At 40.3% G+C, this 16,672-nt stretch overlaps 2 protein-coding genes across 7 annotated transcripts in view; one reads left to right on the forward strand and one right to left on the reverse strand.

Moving 5' to 3' along the window:
• Positions 1-16,672, forward strand: part of lpp (LIM domain containing preferred translocation partner in lipoma) — a 157,901-nt gene that overhangs the window by 126,144 nt on the left and 15,085 nt on the right. For all 5 annotated transcript variants that reach the window (XM_079350537.1, XM_079350541.1, XM_079350538.1 and 2 more), the window contains one exon: positions 5,554-5,723. In XM_079350537.1, the coding sequence (XP_079206663.1) occupies positions 5,554-5,723 (170 nt within the window). The remainder of the gene's footprint in view (positions 1-5,553; positions 5,724-16,672) is intronic.
• LOC306828231 (basic immunoglobulin-like variable motif-containing protein) overlaps positions 1-16,672 on the reverse strand; it is a 367,160-nt gene that overhangs the window by 119,574 nt on the left and 230,914 nt on the right. The window lies entirely within an intron of this gene.

Raw genomic sequence — 16,672 nt, forward strand, 5'->3', positions numbered from 1 at the left:
AGCCAAAGAACTTTAGTAAGTCCCAGAATGGATCCTGTGCTTCTTTTATTAGTTTTGGATTCGAGCTACAGTTGCCGGCTTTGCCTTTGGGCTTTTGCAAGGGTTGCACCAGCAGAAATGTATTCTTTAGTAACATAGTGTGAAAAGTTTGGTCTCCCACAAAAAAAAAAAAAAAAAGTTCCTTGCGATCCTTCTTTACATGCACGATCTTTGATTTCTGACGATGTAAGATCAAATTGAGCTGCAAGTGTGCTCCCTCTCTGCCTTTCATGCTGCTTCAATATCACGGCGTGAAAAAACAAAGAAGGCAAAGACTGAGGGAAATCTGAAGCGTTCTGCCACTCAACATCCCCCATTCCCAAACAACGGCGTCTCACTGCCACTACAAATACATTAGAAATCAATTATTTATGGAACAGAGTCAGGGCCTCTTTAATCTTTTCCTTTTATCCAATTAAATTGTCTAACCACGCTAAGCCTCTCTAGCTCACAGGGAATGTGCTTTTTTAAAAACAGAGAAGAAGAAAAGACTCTCTCTTCAGTCCTTCTTTTGACTTTCCATGTAACACAGAAGAGACACTTCTGAGGGCTGAGGAATGAAAGGAAAGAAAGTGAGTAAAGTGTAAATGAACTCCCCCTCCCTCCCCGTCACCATTGCATTGGCTCTACAGGAACTATGTGAAGTTTTGATATTAAGACTCTGGTTCCAATCCCCGCGCAAAAGGGACGCTGGGGAGCCGTGAGTCCTTTCATGATTCCTCTATGCCCAGCTGAAATAGTTCGAAAGTATTTGCGATCATCTCCACAGGGGTAAATATGATGTTGCTTCAATTGCTGTCCTGTATTATTCAAGAAGTCAATTGAAGTAGTGTTTCAAAATTGAAAATGCTGACTTCTGACGCAGACGTGTGAAATAATTGATGTGAATTGGTTGTAAAACACTCTGCACTTCTCTCTATTATCATACAGTAAGTGTGTTAGAAAAGAAAAGTTACAGACGCTGCACTAAGAAGCTTCACACTTCGACTCTTAGAATCATTTCCATAAGAAAAGTCATGAAAGTATTCTTCAGAGGTAAATGTGTTGTAGTTCCTTAAATAAAGGACACATCTGTGTGATTGGAGCACAGATGAGTTAAGAGTTGATTTAACAACACATCAATCATAGGTTTATCATTTAAAGTAAGGTGATCCTTACTCCATCTCTAACACTGAAGTGACACAATCCAGGAGGCTAGTACAGGAAGGGCTGCAGGTGTCCTTCTCAGGGGGCGGCTGTGGCTCAGTGGGTAGAGTCGTTGTTTCTCAACCAGCCCGCTCAGGAGCGTTGCCTCACTCTGAGTGTAAACACTTAATTTTCCCTTAGGGATCAATAAAGTAAATCATCATCACCATCATCATCTTGTGTTAATAGAGGTCAAAGGTTGCCTTGTGATGTGTGATGGTGCCCAGTGTGTTGCGATTGACCACCAGTCTGTCAGACCAAAACAAGCCGCCCTGCTCGCCCTCCCAATCTGTCCGAGGGCAGCAGGTTCTTTAACTCATCTCCATTCAGTGCAATGCAGTCTCAAACTGCTTTAATGGTTGTATTTTATACCGAATAAAGTCTTTTCTTTGGTCTCTGGAATATATGTATTTATTTTTTTACATTTTACAGACTCAGCATTTATGAGTTGTTTGAATAATAAGGAGGTACTCGCAAATATTTTTCAAAAAAAGTTCAGGTATTTAAAGAATTGATTATGCAACACTTTCAATAACAGAGTCAAAAAGCAATGCTGCTCAGGAAGTTTCACATTTAAAAGTAAATATTTTTTATCTTTGGACAACGAAAAGTCAAAAGAGGTCAGATATAACAATCAACAGCAAGACTCTTTTATTTAGGTAAATCTGATCAGTTTAGAAATGGTTAGCTTACTTTACATTGAGAGTCAAATTTTAAGCTAAATGGACACAAACTATTTACTTTTTCTCTGATTTAAATTTATGATTTTGATTAATTTTAATATTTTGTTTTTATGATAGTAAGCTGAAAAATCTGTTCCTAATATCCTAAAACATTTTATTGTTTGGATTCTTATTAAGGTCAAAGAGCTGTCTCATCAGACATCAAATATAAAAGTGTCACTTTCGTAGTCTCTTATAAATGTGTGTCATTGGATAATTTCTCTCCATTTTGATTGACATTTATACATAAATAAACGTACAGCTGTGTAAAGGCTGCCTGCTCAGCTCTGCTGCTCTTTGTAAAATGATGATGATGTGTGTGTGTGTGTGTGTGTGTGTGTGTGTGTGTGTGTGTGTGAGCTGCCGCCTGCCGTGACATGTCTGTGGGAATGCATACAGTATGTGATACATGTGTCTATTTGTATATGTACTCGTCTTCATGTGTGGCATGTCTCTGTCTGACGAAAAGACATTTCTTTTTTCATTGTGTGTGTATAGGTGTGTGTGTGGGTATGTGTGTGTACTGTACACACAGCCGTGCACAAATAGCTCCTGAGGGCCCGCGCGATCACAGACTGCCAAAAGGAAAAGGATTTCCGAGAGGTTTCCTTCTCGCTATTTAAAGTGGGAGCCCTGTGGGACATGTTTGGCATTCTCATCCACTCACTGAAGATGGCCTGTGATCTGAAGCCACTAACAGGCTCGGCATGCTCCGTCTCTGTCTCTCGCTCGCTCTCTCTCCCTTTCTCTTTCCCTCTGGCTCTCTGAAGTGATTACCCTGCTTGTGATTCCACTGACACCCACATGCCCCCCTGAGACGTGCCTTCACCAGTTTGTTTAATCTGCCTCCCTGTACAGTAGGTAACGCAGCCATAATTGAGGTGTGGATGGAGCCGTGGGAACACATGAAACCAATCGTAGGTTTTATGAGAAACCTGTCTGTGCTACAAGTTGCTTTGGATGACAGCAGTCGCTAAATTAGTGAACAAAATGTTGTCATGTAATCGTCTTTAGCGGCAGTCTGACAGTCGTTTGTTCCCTAATGTGTCCCCAGTCAATGCACGATGATTCCTGTACTTGAGGAGTCACAAATACTGCTCCTTTAATCAGGATTTTGACATGTTTCTGGAAAAGTTGAATATCAAGTCATTTGTTTAACAACTTTTCTCCGTTTCCGCCGAGGCTGACAGTGAGATAATGAGTTATCTGAGATTAGAAAACCATTAGCAGGGCCTCACAGTCAAGCAGTTATTTCATCTCAACAACACATGCACTCCAAAAGTTGTTTCTGATACCTGAGACAGATTCTGCTTTACACTCTGTTTGAATTTTTTGATATGAAAACAGAAAGTGGAACTGTGAAAATGCAAGCATCAGATACTCTATCTCCCCCCGGTTAGTGTCTCGCCTCTGTCTGTAACACGCCTGATCCGCTCTGTTCAGAAACATACAGAGTGTCAATCAACGCCCAAATCAGCCGTTAGATGAAGCGCACACACAAAAAAGAAAAAAGTAACAAAAACTCATCCGAACAACTGAACTTGAATTAATTAAATAAAACCGTGTATCACGCTTCCTCTTGGAGATTGCATCTGTCCTCAGATGTGTAAAAAATAAAACATTCTCAGATATCTTTTGAAAGCCTATTATTGTAAGATACCAGTAATTAAATTGACAGTGTTATTAATTGGGTTGAAGATAAGTTGCATTGAGTCGAGGACATCTTAAACTCAATTAAAGATATCTCTGAGTCAATTAAAGATATTCAAATGCCATGTCCCGCAGTATGCAATCAGGCTCTTTCTGGCGCAATAATATCAGTTCACTTGTGCCCCTTTTACAAAGACTTTAGTTGTACTTCTAAAGTTTTCTTTTTATCACTTAAAGCCTGATTCTCTTTTTTTTTTCTGAAAACGATGTCGTCCATGTCACACTTTGGTGATGTCTATAGTGGCTTTAATGTGGCATGATTATAGTATTTAATCCTCCCTTATCCAGTGTTGGAAATAGAAATGAAGATTAGGCGCCTCTGACAGCAGAAAGTGAAGCTTTTAAAGGGATAGTTCAACATTTTGGGAATAATTTTGTGAAAGTTGAATCATGGACAATAGCTCTGGAGCTTAAAGCTGTGGTGGAACACATCCAAGCAGGCAGAAAGGAACCTCAACATTTAAAACAAAAATGTTCAACCTTGAACACTTCCTCAACCTTAATCAACAGATCTTTTATATATGAATGGGAAAAAAAAAATATATATATATATATATATATATATATATATATATATATATATATATATATATATATATATATATATATATATATATATATATACACACACACACATATACATACTCTTTTTTTCCCCACACTGTTATTAAGTAACATGCTTCTCACACACATAAATCCAAATTACACACATGCACAAACAGGACCTGTGGACAGTGGAGAGATGTCAGAGTGGGGCTGCTGCATACTGCTAAGCAGGGAGAACACCAGGGCGGTTGGTGGTTTGGTGCCTTGCTCAGGGGCACCTTGGCAGTGTTCGGAAAGTGACCTGACACCTCTCAAGCTATCGGAACAACTTCGGTATTTTGGTCAGGCGCCTTCTGGTTCCCAACACAAGTCCATAAAGACTGAGCTGCTGCCACCCCTGAAGCTAACTTTGTTGATATTTGGTTAAACTTTAATTTAGGCCTGTTTATCAAGCAAAATCACAAACCATAGATTGTGTCCATCCTGTTAAATGTGCTGATTTTCTTTATTTATACGACTGTACAAGGGGATTATATTATTTCAAGTTGTTCTCCCACAGATCGTACAATCACTTCCTCCTTACACCGTGTCCCTTCCATGTTATTAAACTTCTTATCACATGTTCATTTCTGTTGTAAAAATTAGCTTTTTTGAATGTGTATGTGACTTCTTGGGCTTTTGCAGCCAGCCTCTAGTGGACACTTGAGGGACTGCAGTTTTTTGTACTTCGGCAACAGCTTCATTTTTCAACTAAGGAGGTTGCCAGTTGGTTTTTGCTGAAGGCCTGTGTCTTTAAACAGAGTTTTTTCTCTTTCTTCTTTTGTGCTGTGGAGAGGTGCACTGCACTCCAGCTCTGAATCATCCAACAAAGAATGGCAAAGAAGTCTTCAGTGTTTAATATTACTTTGAAATTAGAGCTGTGCGTTGATGTACTGTCATACAACTATAGGTAACAAAATATGCTTAATTATTCACTCATGACTTTAAGAAACGTGTTAGCAATATACGAACATACACAAATGAATTGTACTGTTATAGTTTTTTTTGGGGCCGGGTGCAGGCAGTTGTATCACTGACCTAAAAGGTTGTGACAGATTCACTGCACACTGTATGACGTTTCCTATAAGGTCACACTGCTACCATCTCCAGAGAATCTGCAAGTATAAGCAAACAAAGTCACGCAGCTCTCTTATGTAACTGTTTACCTGATATGATATGTCATTTTCATCTCTGTTTCTATTTTCATTGACTTGAATGTGACTGTTTCCAGATGAATGTGATCTATTTTTAATATCTTGTGGTTTTTCATGATGATTGTGTTCTAACCCTCCCCTCCTCGTCCTCTCCTCAGGGCGCTGTGCCAGCTGTGGAGAGAACGTAGTGGGTGAAGGCACCGGCTGCACTGCCATGGACCAGGTCTTTCATGTTGACTGCTTTGTCTGCATGACCTGCAGCACCAAGCTGCGAGGCAAGCCTTTCTTCGCCGTAGAGAAGAAGGCATACTGTGAGCCCTGTTATGTTGTGAGTAACTTTTTTTTTTTCTCTCCATCACATCATCTTGCCTCATCGCCTGGTATTAGCTCACTTTGGTTATTTGTGTGTCCATGTTCCAAAAGTGCAAATAATGATATGAGGCGCTGGGCGCTGTCAGGATTGTTGATATATATTCTCTTTAGGCAACCACATTTGGTTTCTTTAAAGCCTGCCATACTGCCACCCAAATCGTCTTTCTTCCTTTAATGAAAGCAATTTTTTTACTCCTGGTACCTCCTGATCACCTGTTGGTCTCATGAGCCATTCTGCCATTAATATACAGTAATCAAAACAGATTTGTTTGTTTTCACGCCCTGTAAAGTTATCAAAAAGCTACATAGCCTAAAACTTGGTTGGCATTTTCCCATTGTTTGTTTATGGGGGTTCCTTCGATTTTGTAGCCAGCCTCAAGTGGACGCTTAAGGAACTGCAGGTTTTGGGGGGTTGCGGCTTGAGTATGAACAAAAATAAATCAGTCTATGAGGTTCTCTTTGTTATTTCGAAGTGTAAACCCTAAACACAATATCGTTACATATTCCTTAATATTACAGCATTTCAGCTCTTCACCTTTTAACATGTTCAGAAATGGCATCTGAATATGTTAGACGTGGAAGACGTGGAAGCACAACGAATACAGAACTGTCTGCCACACCTGCGATGTCAGTCAAGAAAAGTGATGGCAAAACGATGAAGTGAATGTTCAGTGCAAGATTTGTGGCATTAAAATTGTATATCATAGAAATATTAGTTGTAGCCCTGTTAGCACACGTTGTTAGCCTGCTGCTAACCAAAACGGTAACTGGAGATATAGAAGGAGCTTCAGAGACCTCAGGTTGTTGAGTACAAGCTACCATCCCGGAGAACAACAGGTAGCCTACGAGGTCTGACACAAGATTTTTTTTAATAATAAAAAATAATAATCATGCGAATAATAATAATCTGCGAGTACTCGTTCATAAGATAATTCGAGTTCTCGAGTACAGAGATGACGGTAAATTGCCATCCCTATTTCTTTCCACAGAAAACTTGATTGATCTGATCGTTTGTAATTGCTAAGCAGTGATTAGTGACATATTATCTTTGAGGATTATCAGATAAATCTTCTCTGGTCAATCAGGTGATTCAGTAGTTTCATTGCGTTTAATGTAGGCGGCAGTAGCTCAGTCTGTAGGGACTTGGGTTGGGAACCGGAGGGTCGCCGGTTCAAGTCCCGGCACGGACCAAGTCCGGAAACTGGTCTGGTAGCTGGAGAGGTGCCAGTCCACTTCCTGAGCACTGCCGAGGTGCCCCTGAGCAAGGCACCGAACCCCAAAAACTGCTCTGGGGCGCCCTCTGTGGGCAGCCCCCTCACTCTGAGACCTCTCCATTAATGCAGAGTGAAAACCGAATTTCCCCTCGCGGGATTAATAAAGTATATGAAAAAAAAAGAAGAAAAAAAATTCAGAGAGCTGAAGCATACACATCTGTGGATGATAAGATGTCAGATACGTCTTAACTTTACATGAGTGTTAGAATGATGATTTCCAAGTTGCAAGTATTTCAAAAAGAAGGAACTTGGTGTTGTTGAGATGAACTCAGAGGGGATTCCGTCTGGGTTGTTTCCTAATTTTCTGCTCTTTTTAAATCACTCTTCTGCTCAGACGTTGACCAGATTAAATAACAGACTGACAGTAAGTTTTAGTAAGTTATTTTTGATTGCTGGTGTTTAGTTCCTATCAAAAAAATTAAAAAAAAACTTTGAACTGTTTCCCTGTGACGATGTTGCGTAACACACTTGAAAGTATATCCTTGCACAATATTGTTCCGGAGAGACGCATCATCTCGCAATACCATACGGAAATCATTTTGCAGAAGTATTTCCCTCATTCAGTTTCATTTGAAAATGTTGAACAATTGTCCGCAGTCACGTCCTCGAATGTGACCTGGTCAAAGTTTCATAGTGTAAGCAATACCCAGGATGGTTTTGGCGGTCATGAAACTGAGACTGGAAGCAGCTGTGGAATGCAAAAAAAAAAAAAGGATTTTTAAGTATTTCCCGTTTTAAAGTAATTTTAGACTGTTGGATTCAGTTGTTTGTGGTTAATTTCAAAAGGCCCAAATAAATCCTGACAGAAAACGTCGACATGTAACTGTAACAAATTTGACACATTAGCCTGTCCACAGGTGATGGGAGGGAAAAAAAGTGACCTTGTTTCAAAGTTAGACTTCAGCGGTAGTTGTGCTAAATCACATAAACCTGACTTAAGTGATGTCAGTTTAGTCACTGATAGGGGCTTAAGACTTTAAACTTGCATTATGGGCAACAGAGGCATGTTGTATTGACAGGGAACAGTCATATTTCATAAGAAGGACTTTATCCTTTTTTACAAACCGATGTGAAAAGCTGCTTACTTACAAAACAGAGACATAAACCACCCCTCTTAACTAAACTCTATCATCCAAGTCTACACTACTACACCACTGTTGCTCTGCCAATGAAAGGCGTCTGATCCAACCTACACAACAGAGCCCTTATTCTCTCACTAGACTCTTCTCCTAGTGGTGTTAGAAACTACCAAACTCCATTCGATCTGCAGAGTTCTTTTGCACCTTTAAGAAAAAGCTAAAGACCCTAGAGCCATTTTCTCTTTGGTGTAAAACTTATTCAGACCACAAACAAAGGTTGGATGGATTTATTTCATAAATTGTGTGTCACTCAGGTGACCCAAATATGTGTTCAAAATGATGTACCTAGAAGGCTCTATGTAAAGACAAAACAATATAAAGGACATCTAACGTTATCAACCAATAAGTAGCAGAAACCATCTATGATGTTCTGCTACATTTGCAAAAGACTTGAGTGTTTTAAGTATTGTCAAGTATGTAAGAACATTTTTGAAACCATTTCTAAATTCCCCCCAGGCACTGTTTCCTACACTAATCTGTCTTGTTGGTATACTGTATTAATTTGCAGATGCATTGACTTCCCTCTCCTCCTGAACATGCCCCTCAGTGGGTTAAAGCCACGACCTGTTCACTTCAGTTCTGACACCAGCAGGACATTTCTGCCTCAAATTGTCTCCGCCCACGTGAAGTCATTGGCATACCCTCTATATACATTTACAGTTTTTACATCCTTTTATATTTGAACTCAAAAGGACAATGTTGATTCTTCTGAAACATATTAACAAGTATGAACTCGTACATATTGTACAGTTTCCCTTCACATGAATAGCAGGCAATGTCTTAATATTCACTTTACCAGTAAAGACTTGAAGCCAAACTACATTACATTTAAACTAGTGGCAGGCCATCTCCTAAATCACCCTTTTCAGAGGCACTCACTGTGATTGTAGTTGTCTTGTCTGGAAGTTCTCCAACTCTGATACATGCGCTAAAGAGAGACGGGATAATTTAAGAACTTTATTTATGCATTTCATCAGCATAAATGTTCTTCTGGCATAAGATCAAAAGGATGGGGGAAATCTGAATTTCTTAATGAAAGTAATTTCTTCTTCTTTTATTCCCATCCTCAGGGTCATACGCCTCTGTACGATTAGAGAATGAACGTGAGGGTTGAGTCTCTGAAGAGCAATGTCATCTCCCAGAGAAAGAGAGAAAAACTTCAAGTTAGCCTTCAAGTCAGTCGGTCTAGGAATCACTGAGAGCAAATGAACTCAAATCACACAGTTAGAAATAGGTTTTTTTGGACTTGAGACTTCTGTACTGTTCTCCCAATCCAACCTGCTGTATTATAGCGACAGCAAATAAAACCACGATCGACCTTGTGCTTTCTATTTAAAGGGGCATTCTAGCTGTTTCTAAATTTGAAAAAAGAAAAAAAGAATGAATGGATTACGATATGTGTTCTAAATTGAATAATTTTATCAGAAGGACAGCAAAGCAATGTTGGGTCAATTATTTATTGGCTTTTTTGCCAGAAGTTGTATGATAACATTGATACCAGGCTCGTGTTTAAATACTTAAAAATGAGTTTAAACCTGCAGAACCTTATACGGCAGAGACACACTTTAAATTGTGTCGGTATGGTGAGTCTTCTAGCTTTGCAAGGTCTCCACTTTGAATGGGGCCTTTACAACATGAAGGATGTGTTGTGCTCAAAATCTTAAGGGCATAATTACTGGAATTCTTCAAGAGAACAATGGGGGCGGCATTAGCTCAGTCTGAAGGGACTTGGGTTGGGAACCGGAGGGCCGTCAGTTCATATTCCGTTGAGGACCAAAGTATTGAATTTGGTCTCGTTGCTGGAGATGTGAATGGTCACTTCCCCAGTACATCTATGTGCCCTTGAGCAAGGAACTGAATCCCAACAGCCTTTGTACACTCCCTGTGTAGCAGCGTGTAGTAGCCCGACTCGGACATCCTTGAAGTAATGCATGTCCACAGGTCCTGTTTGTTCAAGTTTGTGAATCGGCTGAAGCATGTCTCTCAATAAAAACAGAATTTCCTCTTTCATTAAATAAAAAAATGGAAATAACAAATTATCGGAGCCACAAGAATTTAATTCTGAAATAACATTAATACAAAAAAAAACCACTGGACACAATCTGTCTCTAAATAAACTTCACTTAATTGGTTTAAAAGGGGAAGTTTCCATTTAAATTTACATTTTACCAGATGGAATAAAGAAACAGTGTTTCATATAAAGATTGAAATAATGCAATCATTAAAAACAAAAGAATCAAACGTAACAATATATCGTTGGTAGTTATTTTAAACAAAACGTCCATTGTTGTAGCATTAACTTTGTGTAACCTGGTTTAATATGTCCTCCCTTACGTTTTATGTCTCGTGAGCGTAAAATGGATTCTGCTCACACCCTGTGGCAGTCTATTCCATTTGATGTAAAGCACCTTACAGGTAAACTCAGGTCCCAGAGGAAACTCGCAGTGTGTAGAATCTCTGTAACAGTATGCAAAAATCCATTCATCCCTTTTGCCAGGAATTACAGGAATACATTTTGCACGCCGCGCTGATTGCCATCCAATAAAGTTTTCTTGCATGTATCAAAGTAGGCGATCAGCGACACCCTTATCTGTCTGAGATTTTACATATTCTGTGGAACAATGCTGCCATTTGCATTAGTAACACCTATCTCTTCCGCTGGCTGATTTGACTCACTCACACCGTTTGTCTAGATTTGGTTAATTCCTTTTAGTAATGTGCAGGAACTCACCCACATCTGTTATCTTCAGCCGTCTACTTCCTGATTTTGCCACCTGCTATCTCTCCGTCTAACCAACCGGCCCGAAAACAGTCGATCAGCCTTTGTCCCACCCTGGTCTCCCTCCACACACACTGCTTATTTGAATACACAGCCATGCTGATAAACTCCACAGACGAACAATTAAAGCCCTGTTTTGCATGGAGTGCCTGTAATTGTGTTAATATGACAACACTGGATTGCCATTATTTTTGTTCTTGCTCTCACAGCCGGAGGTTTCCAAGCTTCGTGTTTTCACACACAAAGAGATTCTGAGTGTGAGTGTGTTTGCAAACACAACCCAGCATGCCGTTACAGAGAAACTGCAGTTTTGACTTTTAATGTCACAAAATGTTTTCCAAGAATGCTTTCATGTGAAACATTTTCCCACAGATTCAAAGTATTACTGACAGTTTCATGCAAAATAAAAACAGATGAATCAGAGGGCGTCTAAATACACAAACATGAGAGAAATCTACGTGGCTGGACATCAGAACAACTGTGTTTCCATCGCTGACAGTCGCTTATAATTAAAAACCTGATTATGTAATTTGATATTTGATAAATTATTATATAAAAAACATCTATTTTAGAGGTCTCCCAGAGGGGGAAAAAAACGGTTTTGTTTCCAATGTGTTCAACAAAGTAAACATGCAACTCTGTAGCTCTCTGTAGTACCATCAGTTTTGTCTTGCTAGTTACTGGTATGCTAGTTGAGTTCTCAGCCTACCTTAATGTTGATCGTTATGAAGTTCAGACACAAAGCCGAGAGTCCCTCTACCCACCTCCATTGCTCACTTGTTGACTTTAATTGATTTTTTATTTCCATCGCACCATCCACGAGGTTTATTGTCTTCACAGCATGGAGAGGAATCTCTGCACACCTGAATGTATGACAGGTGTCTTAGAGGACGGTAAACTTAAACTTACTATGAGAAAGGATCCCACACTCTGTCTCGCTTCATGCTGTCATATTTATTTGATCATAGGAATTCATATAATATTTTATAATTCGACTGAAACGTTTGTATGATGAAATCAATATGTGAGACGGTTTCTCATTGTCTTATCTATATACGCGCATTTTCTTTGAATTCATAATGAAGGAGAAAAGTTGTTGAAAAGTTACGCCGCCTACTCCACATCTCCACATCTCCCAGCACGAGTGGAGCAAAGCAAAGGTTGCCATGAACATAAATGTTGGCCCATTTTTAATTGCATAAGGTTGTGTGCAGTTGATAATAACGACAGCTGCAGCATGACTCAGCGTTTTATATACTCGTGTAGTATGTGGATGGCACTCGCCTAAAGGATGCAGCACGCTTTTTAGATGAAAATATTGTTTGAAAAAGTGGGTAGTCGATACACAATCATTTACAGTACAGTTAAAATCTTCATTTCAGGCTCCTGAGACTTTCTTCATCGTCATTGAAATGTGAACTTTACAGTGCAGATACCTTACTCCTTACCGCTCCACACAGAAACAGTCCTGTATGTTTCTGTCATCAGACAGATTTCTGTCAAGAGGCAGCTTCACACAATAAAAAAGACAATGGAGGGCAGTGAATTGTTTACCAATCCTGTGTGGGCAGGATTTAATTTCGCTCTGTCTTTAACCCTCTAAATAAAATACTTCATGTATTTGAGAATTCACTGAAAGATATCAGCCGAACTATTTGATCCAGAACCATAAGAGCTGGATGAACAGTCTATTGATGACTGGCCGTAATACATGCTGGCTTTAATTCCACTGTGGCATTTAAGTTGTGGGAAAACAGTGTATTCTTTTTGTCACTCAGCTATCATTACTATGACAGTAAATATAGACTGTGATTTAGATACTGAATCCAGTGCAGTTTCAACTCTCCATCACTGAGCCATTATGTTTCGGCAGATAGTATTCATCTCTACCTTCTAAAGAGTTTAAGCTCAAATGGTGTTGATGATTAATGTTCTTAGAAATGAAAAAAAGCAATTTCTGTGTCCTTTCAGTTAAACCATCTGAGTATATTAGTCAACTGAAACAGGGACTCTTCTCGGTCTGATCCTGTAGCTCCTCTGGTCTCATGTAAGAGACTGTGTCACTGAGGTTAATTACTTTCACAGAGTACCATGCCTACTGTTCTTAAGTCCTTTCTATGTGCAGCCTTATTAGTTCAAATGTAAAGTCCCACAGGCAGGTCTTTGCCCAGGTAGCTTCCTGTAAAAAAGAGCTCATTTGCTGCCCTTTGCTTCGAGCTCTATGACTTTAAGCAGATCCATTCACTCTCTTAAACAGACACCAGTGGATATTTAAAAGAGTTTCAGACAATGCTCAGTTGGTTGTTTGAGGCTAAATCACATCCTTACTTTACTGTTTATACCACCACTTCCCATGAATATAGATCAGTCAAAGCTCAGCCAGTTTCAGCGTACTGTAATGAGACTGATGTTAGTCACTCAAGGTCACTGCAGGAGTTCTGCTTCATATTGAAAGAGCAGTAATAAAGAGATAGGGATTTGCCCACACAAAAACCTTAATCTTTTTCCTCCTCTTTTGACAGAATTTTAGTGACCACCAAGGTCAGGGACGCACAGTTGCTTGAATGTAATTACGTTCATTATCTGCTGTTGTACGTTGGCTTAGTTATTTAAAATAAATGGGCTTTGGTCTCATTGGCTTCTCTCTCCCGAAGATTTCCTGTTCTGCTTTTGTAAAGGAAGACGTTCACACAGCGGCCCTGACCTGCCAGTCACCAGGAAATGTTCATGATTGACTGATGAGCTTTTACCCTCCCTGGCAGTTTGTCTGTCTTGGAAAGTGGTGATGTCAGTCTCGCTGGTCGCCCTTTCTTGTCGCCTGTTTTGTGGTTTAACTACCAGGGTGCTTCTTTTAGCTATAATTAATTTTTACTAGCCAAAGTTTGCAGCACAAACTCGGAAAGGCACGTTTATTTCTACCGCACATTTCAGCAACAAAGCCGTTCAAAGTGATTTACACAAGACATCGAAAGCATCATAAAAAAAGAGACAAAGAAACTTTCTAATAGATCACTTAAAAATCAATATAACAACAATTAACAATCACAGAGAAGATTAAGAAAATATACATAAAACATATGACATTAAGGGAAAATAAGACATTCCAATACAAAATGTTTACACCATATGTTGGGTCTGTCATTAATAGAAAACGATTGCTATTCAGAGTCTTGCTGTCCCTCCAGACACAGATTCACCTGCTCGTCTAATCCACATGGTTTAGGCTCACATTCTGTGTCGAGTCACAGTTTACAGGCCGGCTCAGACTGTCAGATGCCTCCCACAGGGGCCCTTCTCACAGCCCAACTCTTACCTGTTGCAACTTTAAATGCCTAGAAATGTTTACAATTACTAATTATAAATAAAATGTATTGAAATAAAATGAGAAAAAAAGCAGTGGGAAAGATATTTACCATTTTGGCACAATTTAAAAGCGGGACATTCAGACTCTTGATAAAAGAGTGAGGGTCATTCCTGTATATTGGAGAGTAGGGTCTTTATTTTGAAATGACCAACAGGTACTAAACGTTTTGTAACTGCTTCAGGAGAATATTTCAGCCGACCAACTCAAACAAGACAGGACTCGTGGAAACATATCCTTCAAGGCAAATGTGCTCACCATCCAGCTCATGCAGTAAAAGTGCTGGTTTTATGACTTACAGACCCAGATTGTGTAATAAAAACAAAAACATGAAATGAAAACATTGTGGAAAAGGATTTCTACACTCCTTTTGAATAACGTGTTAGATCCTTCTTTTGAAACAACCACATCTGGTATGTTGCTCTCTTCAAAGCCACCACACTCCATGAACAAAAACAGTTGTTTTACTTTGCACAACACGACAGCTTATTGTCTACTGTTGACCCAATGTCTTTGTGTTTTTTCTTCTTTTTCTGCAATCATTGTATTGAGTCTGAATAAACCATATCAAACACCAAAGTCGCACGATGACACAAACACTTACCGCATGAAGGCAGCTGCAGACCAGCGACCTTTGTGTTCCTGAGGTAAAATCATGTCGTTGAACTCCAGGGGTGAAAGTCACACTCTGTATCACAAGCCTCTTTTGTGATTTGATCAAGAGGTCACTTTGCTGTTTGGTTTTTTTGGATGCTGTAAACATGTTAAATTATGTACAGAAATCTCATACCTGATGAACAAGCTTTTCTAACTGAGGTTTGTACAGTGTGTGACTTCCACCTCGACGTCCTGCAGGATTTTACACTTCCACACTGGGTTTACTTTTCCAAACTGGAGGTTGGTGCTGGGCATAAAGGGACAACAGAGCATGCGACCTGACCTTAATTATGTGCGATAAACTAGGTAATACTGACAGCCTATATTTGGGATCTACTGTCTTATCTGCTGAATGTTGTTTACTGATTATTTTAGGTAGAGTAAGTCCAAACACACAAAACTCTATGTAGTTATCAAAGGGACGTTTCCCAGGGTGGCACAGCACCCAGAGGCGACAGGCATGTTTCCATCTGTATTGGAGCTCTTGGTGATGGATGTCCTCCACAGCTCATCGTGCACAGAACACACTCCCATCTAACAATTGGGACATCCCCGGGTTCTCCCCTCCAGCCTCTGCTGTCATTGACAGAGGGGATTTACAAAACAATACGTCCAATCACAGAGCGATCTGCGTTCACAGGCAATCACATGTATTTAAACACAACAACACAGAATGAATCCAGTTTGTATTGTCGCCTCTCTGACAGTAATAAAGCTCTACTAAGAAACGACTGCACACCACCCACACACCTGTCACTCCTCAGGTACTCAGCTCAGATGCAGAGGCTTGCAGGCAGCATGGTGAGTTCAAGACCCCCCCCTTGTGTGCTGGTGGTTGTGTTGCTGCAGCGCACTGTTGGCGGCGCTGCATGTCTGCGAGCAGCTGCACAGCTGAGGGTCTCTCTGGGAAAACTGCCGCGCACAGCACGCGCGGTGACGGCAGGTAAACACCCTCCCTGCATCTTTCCTTGTCGTCTGAGGCACGCTCAGCGACACGGAGCAGCTTCCTGCTGACTGCGTCATCAAATATTCATGGCTGTCTGCATTAGCTCGCAGAGTTCTAATTGAGTTCTGTATATTCAGACGTGATTAAGTCGGTCTAATTCCTCAAAGGAGTGAGCCAATTAGATAGCACTTGCATGAATAGGATTTCACATCATAGCATGTCTCCAGACTTGCCAAGACAATTATGTGCGTATAACTGTGCCGTACAGTGGGTGTGAGCCCTCTCAACTCAAGCAGGTCATTATTTCTTACTTATTACTGATCTGCAGGAAATGCAGCTGTCCTATCCATTACTAACAGGCAAATGAAAAGTGTTGTTATTAGAATACACTGTTTGGACAAGAGAGAAGAGAGCGATTCCAAACACCAGGCCCCCTAAACCACCCTCATGTTTTTTGTCGAAGCACATTTCCTCCCCCCCCAGGAGCGAGCAGGAGAAAAATATCTGTGACCCAGTGCTGACCCACCACAATGTCACTCTAACTCATGGCATGAGAGAAGTACTGCCGGGGTCTTTGTCAGTTTCTCTCTGTAACCAGAGCAGGAGACATTGCCCAAAGTCCAGAGGGGTCACATTCTGCTGCGGAGCTGAATTTAAGGCAGAGAGGCAGACAGGCAGGCCGGCCACTTTGCCCGAGCCGGAGAGAGAGATCAGGGCCCCCGCTGCCACCTTTTATTCTTTAAAGAAAG

Source organism: Symphodus melops (genome assembly GCF_947650265.1).
Source record: "Symphodus melops genome assembly, chromosome: 8".
NCBI classification, from domain to species: domain Eukaryota; kingdom Metazoa; phylum Chordata; class Actinopteri; order Labriformes; family Labridae; genus Symphodus; species Symphodus melops.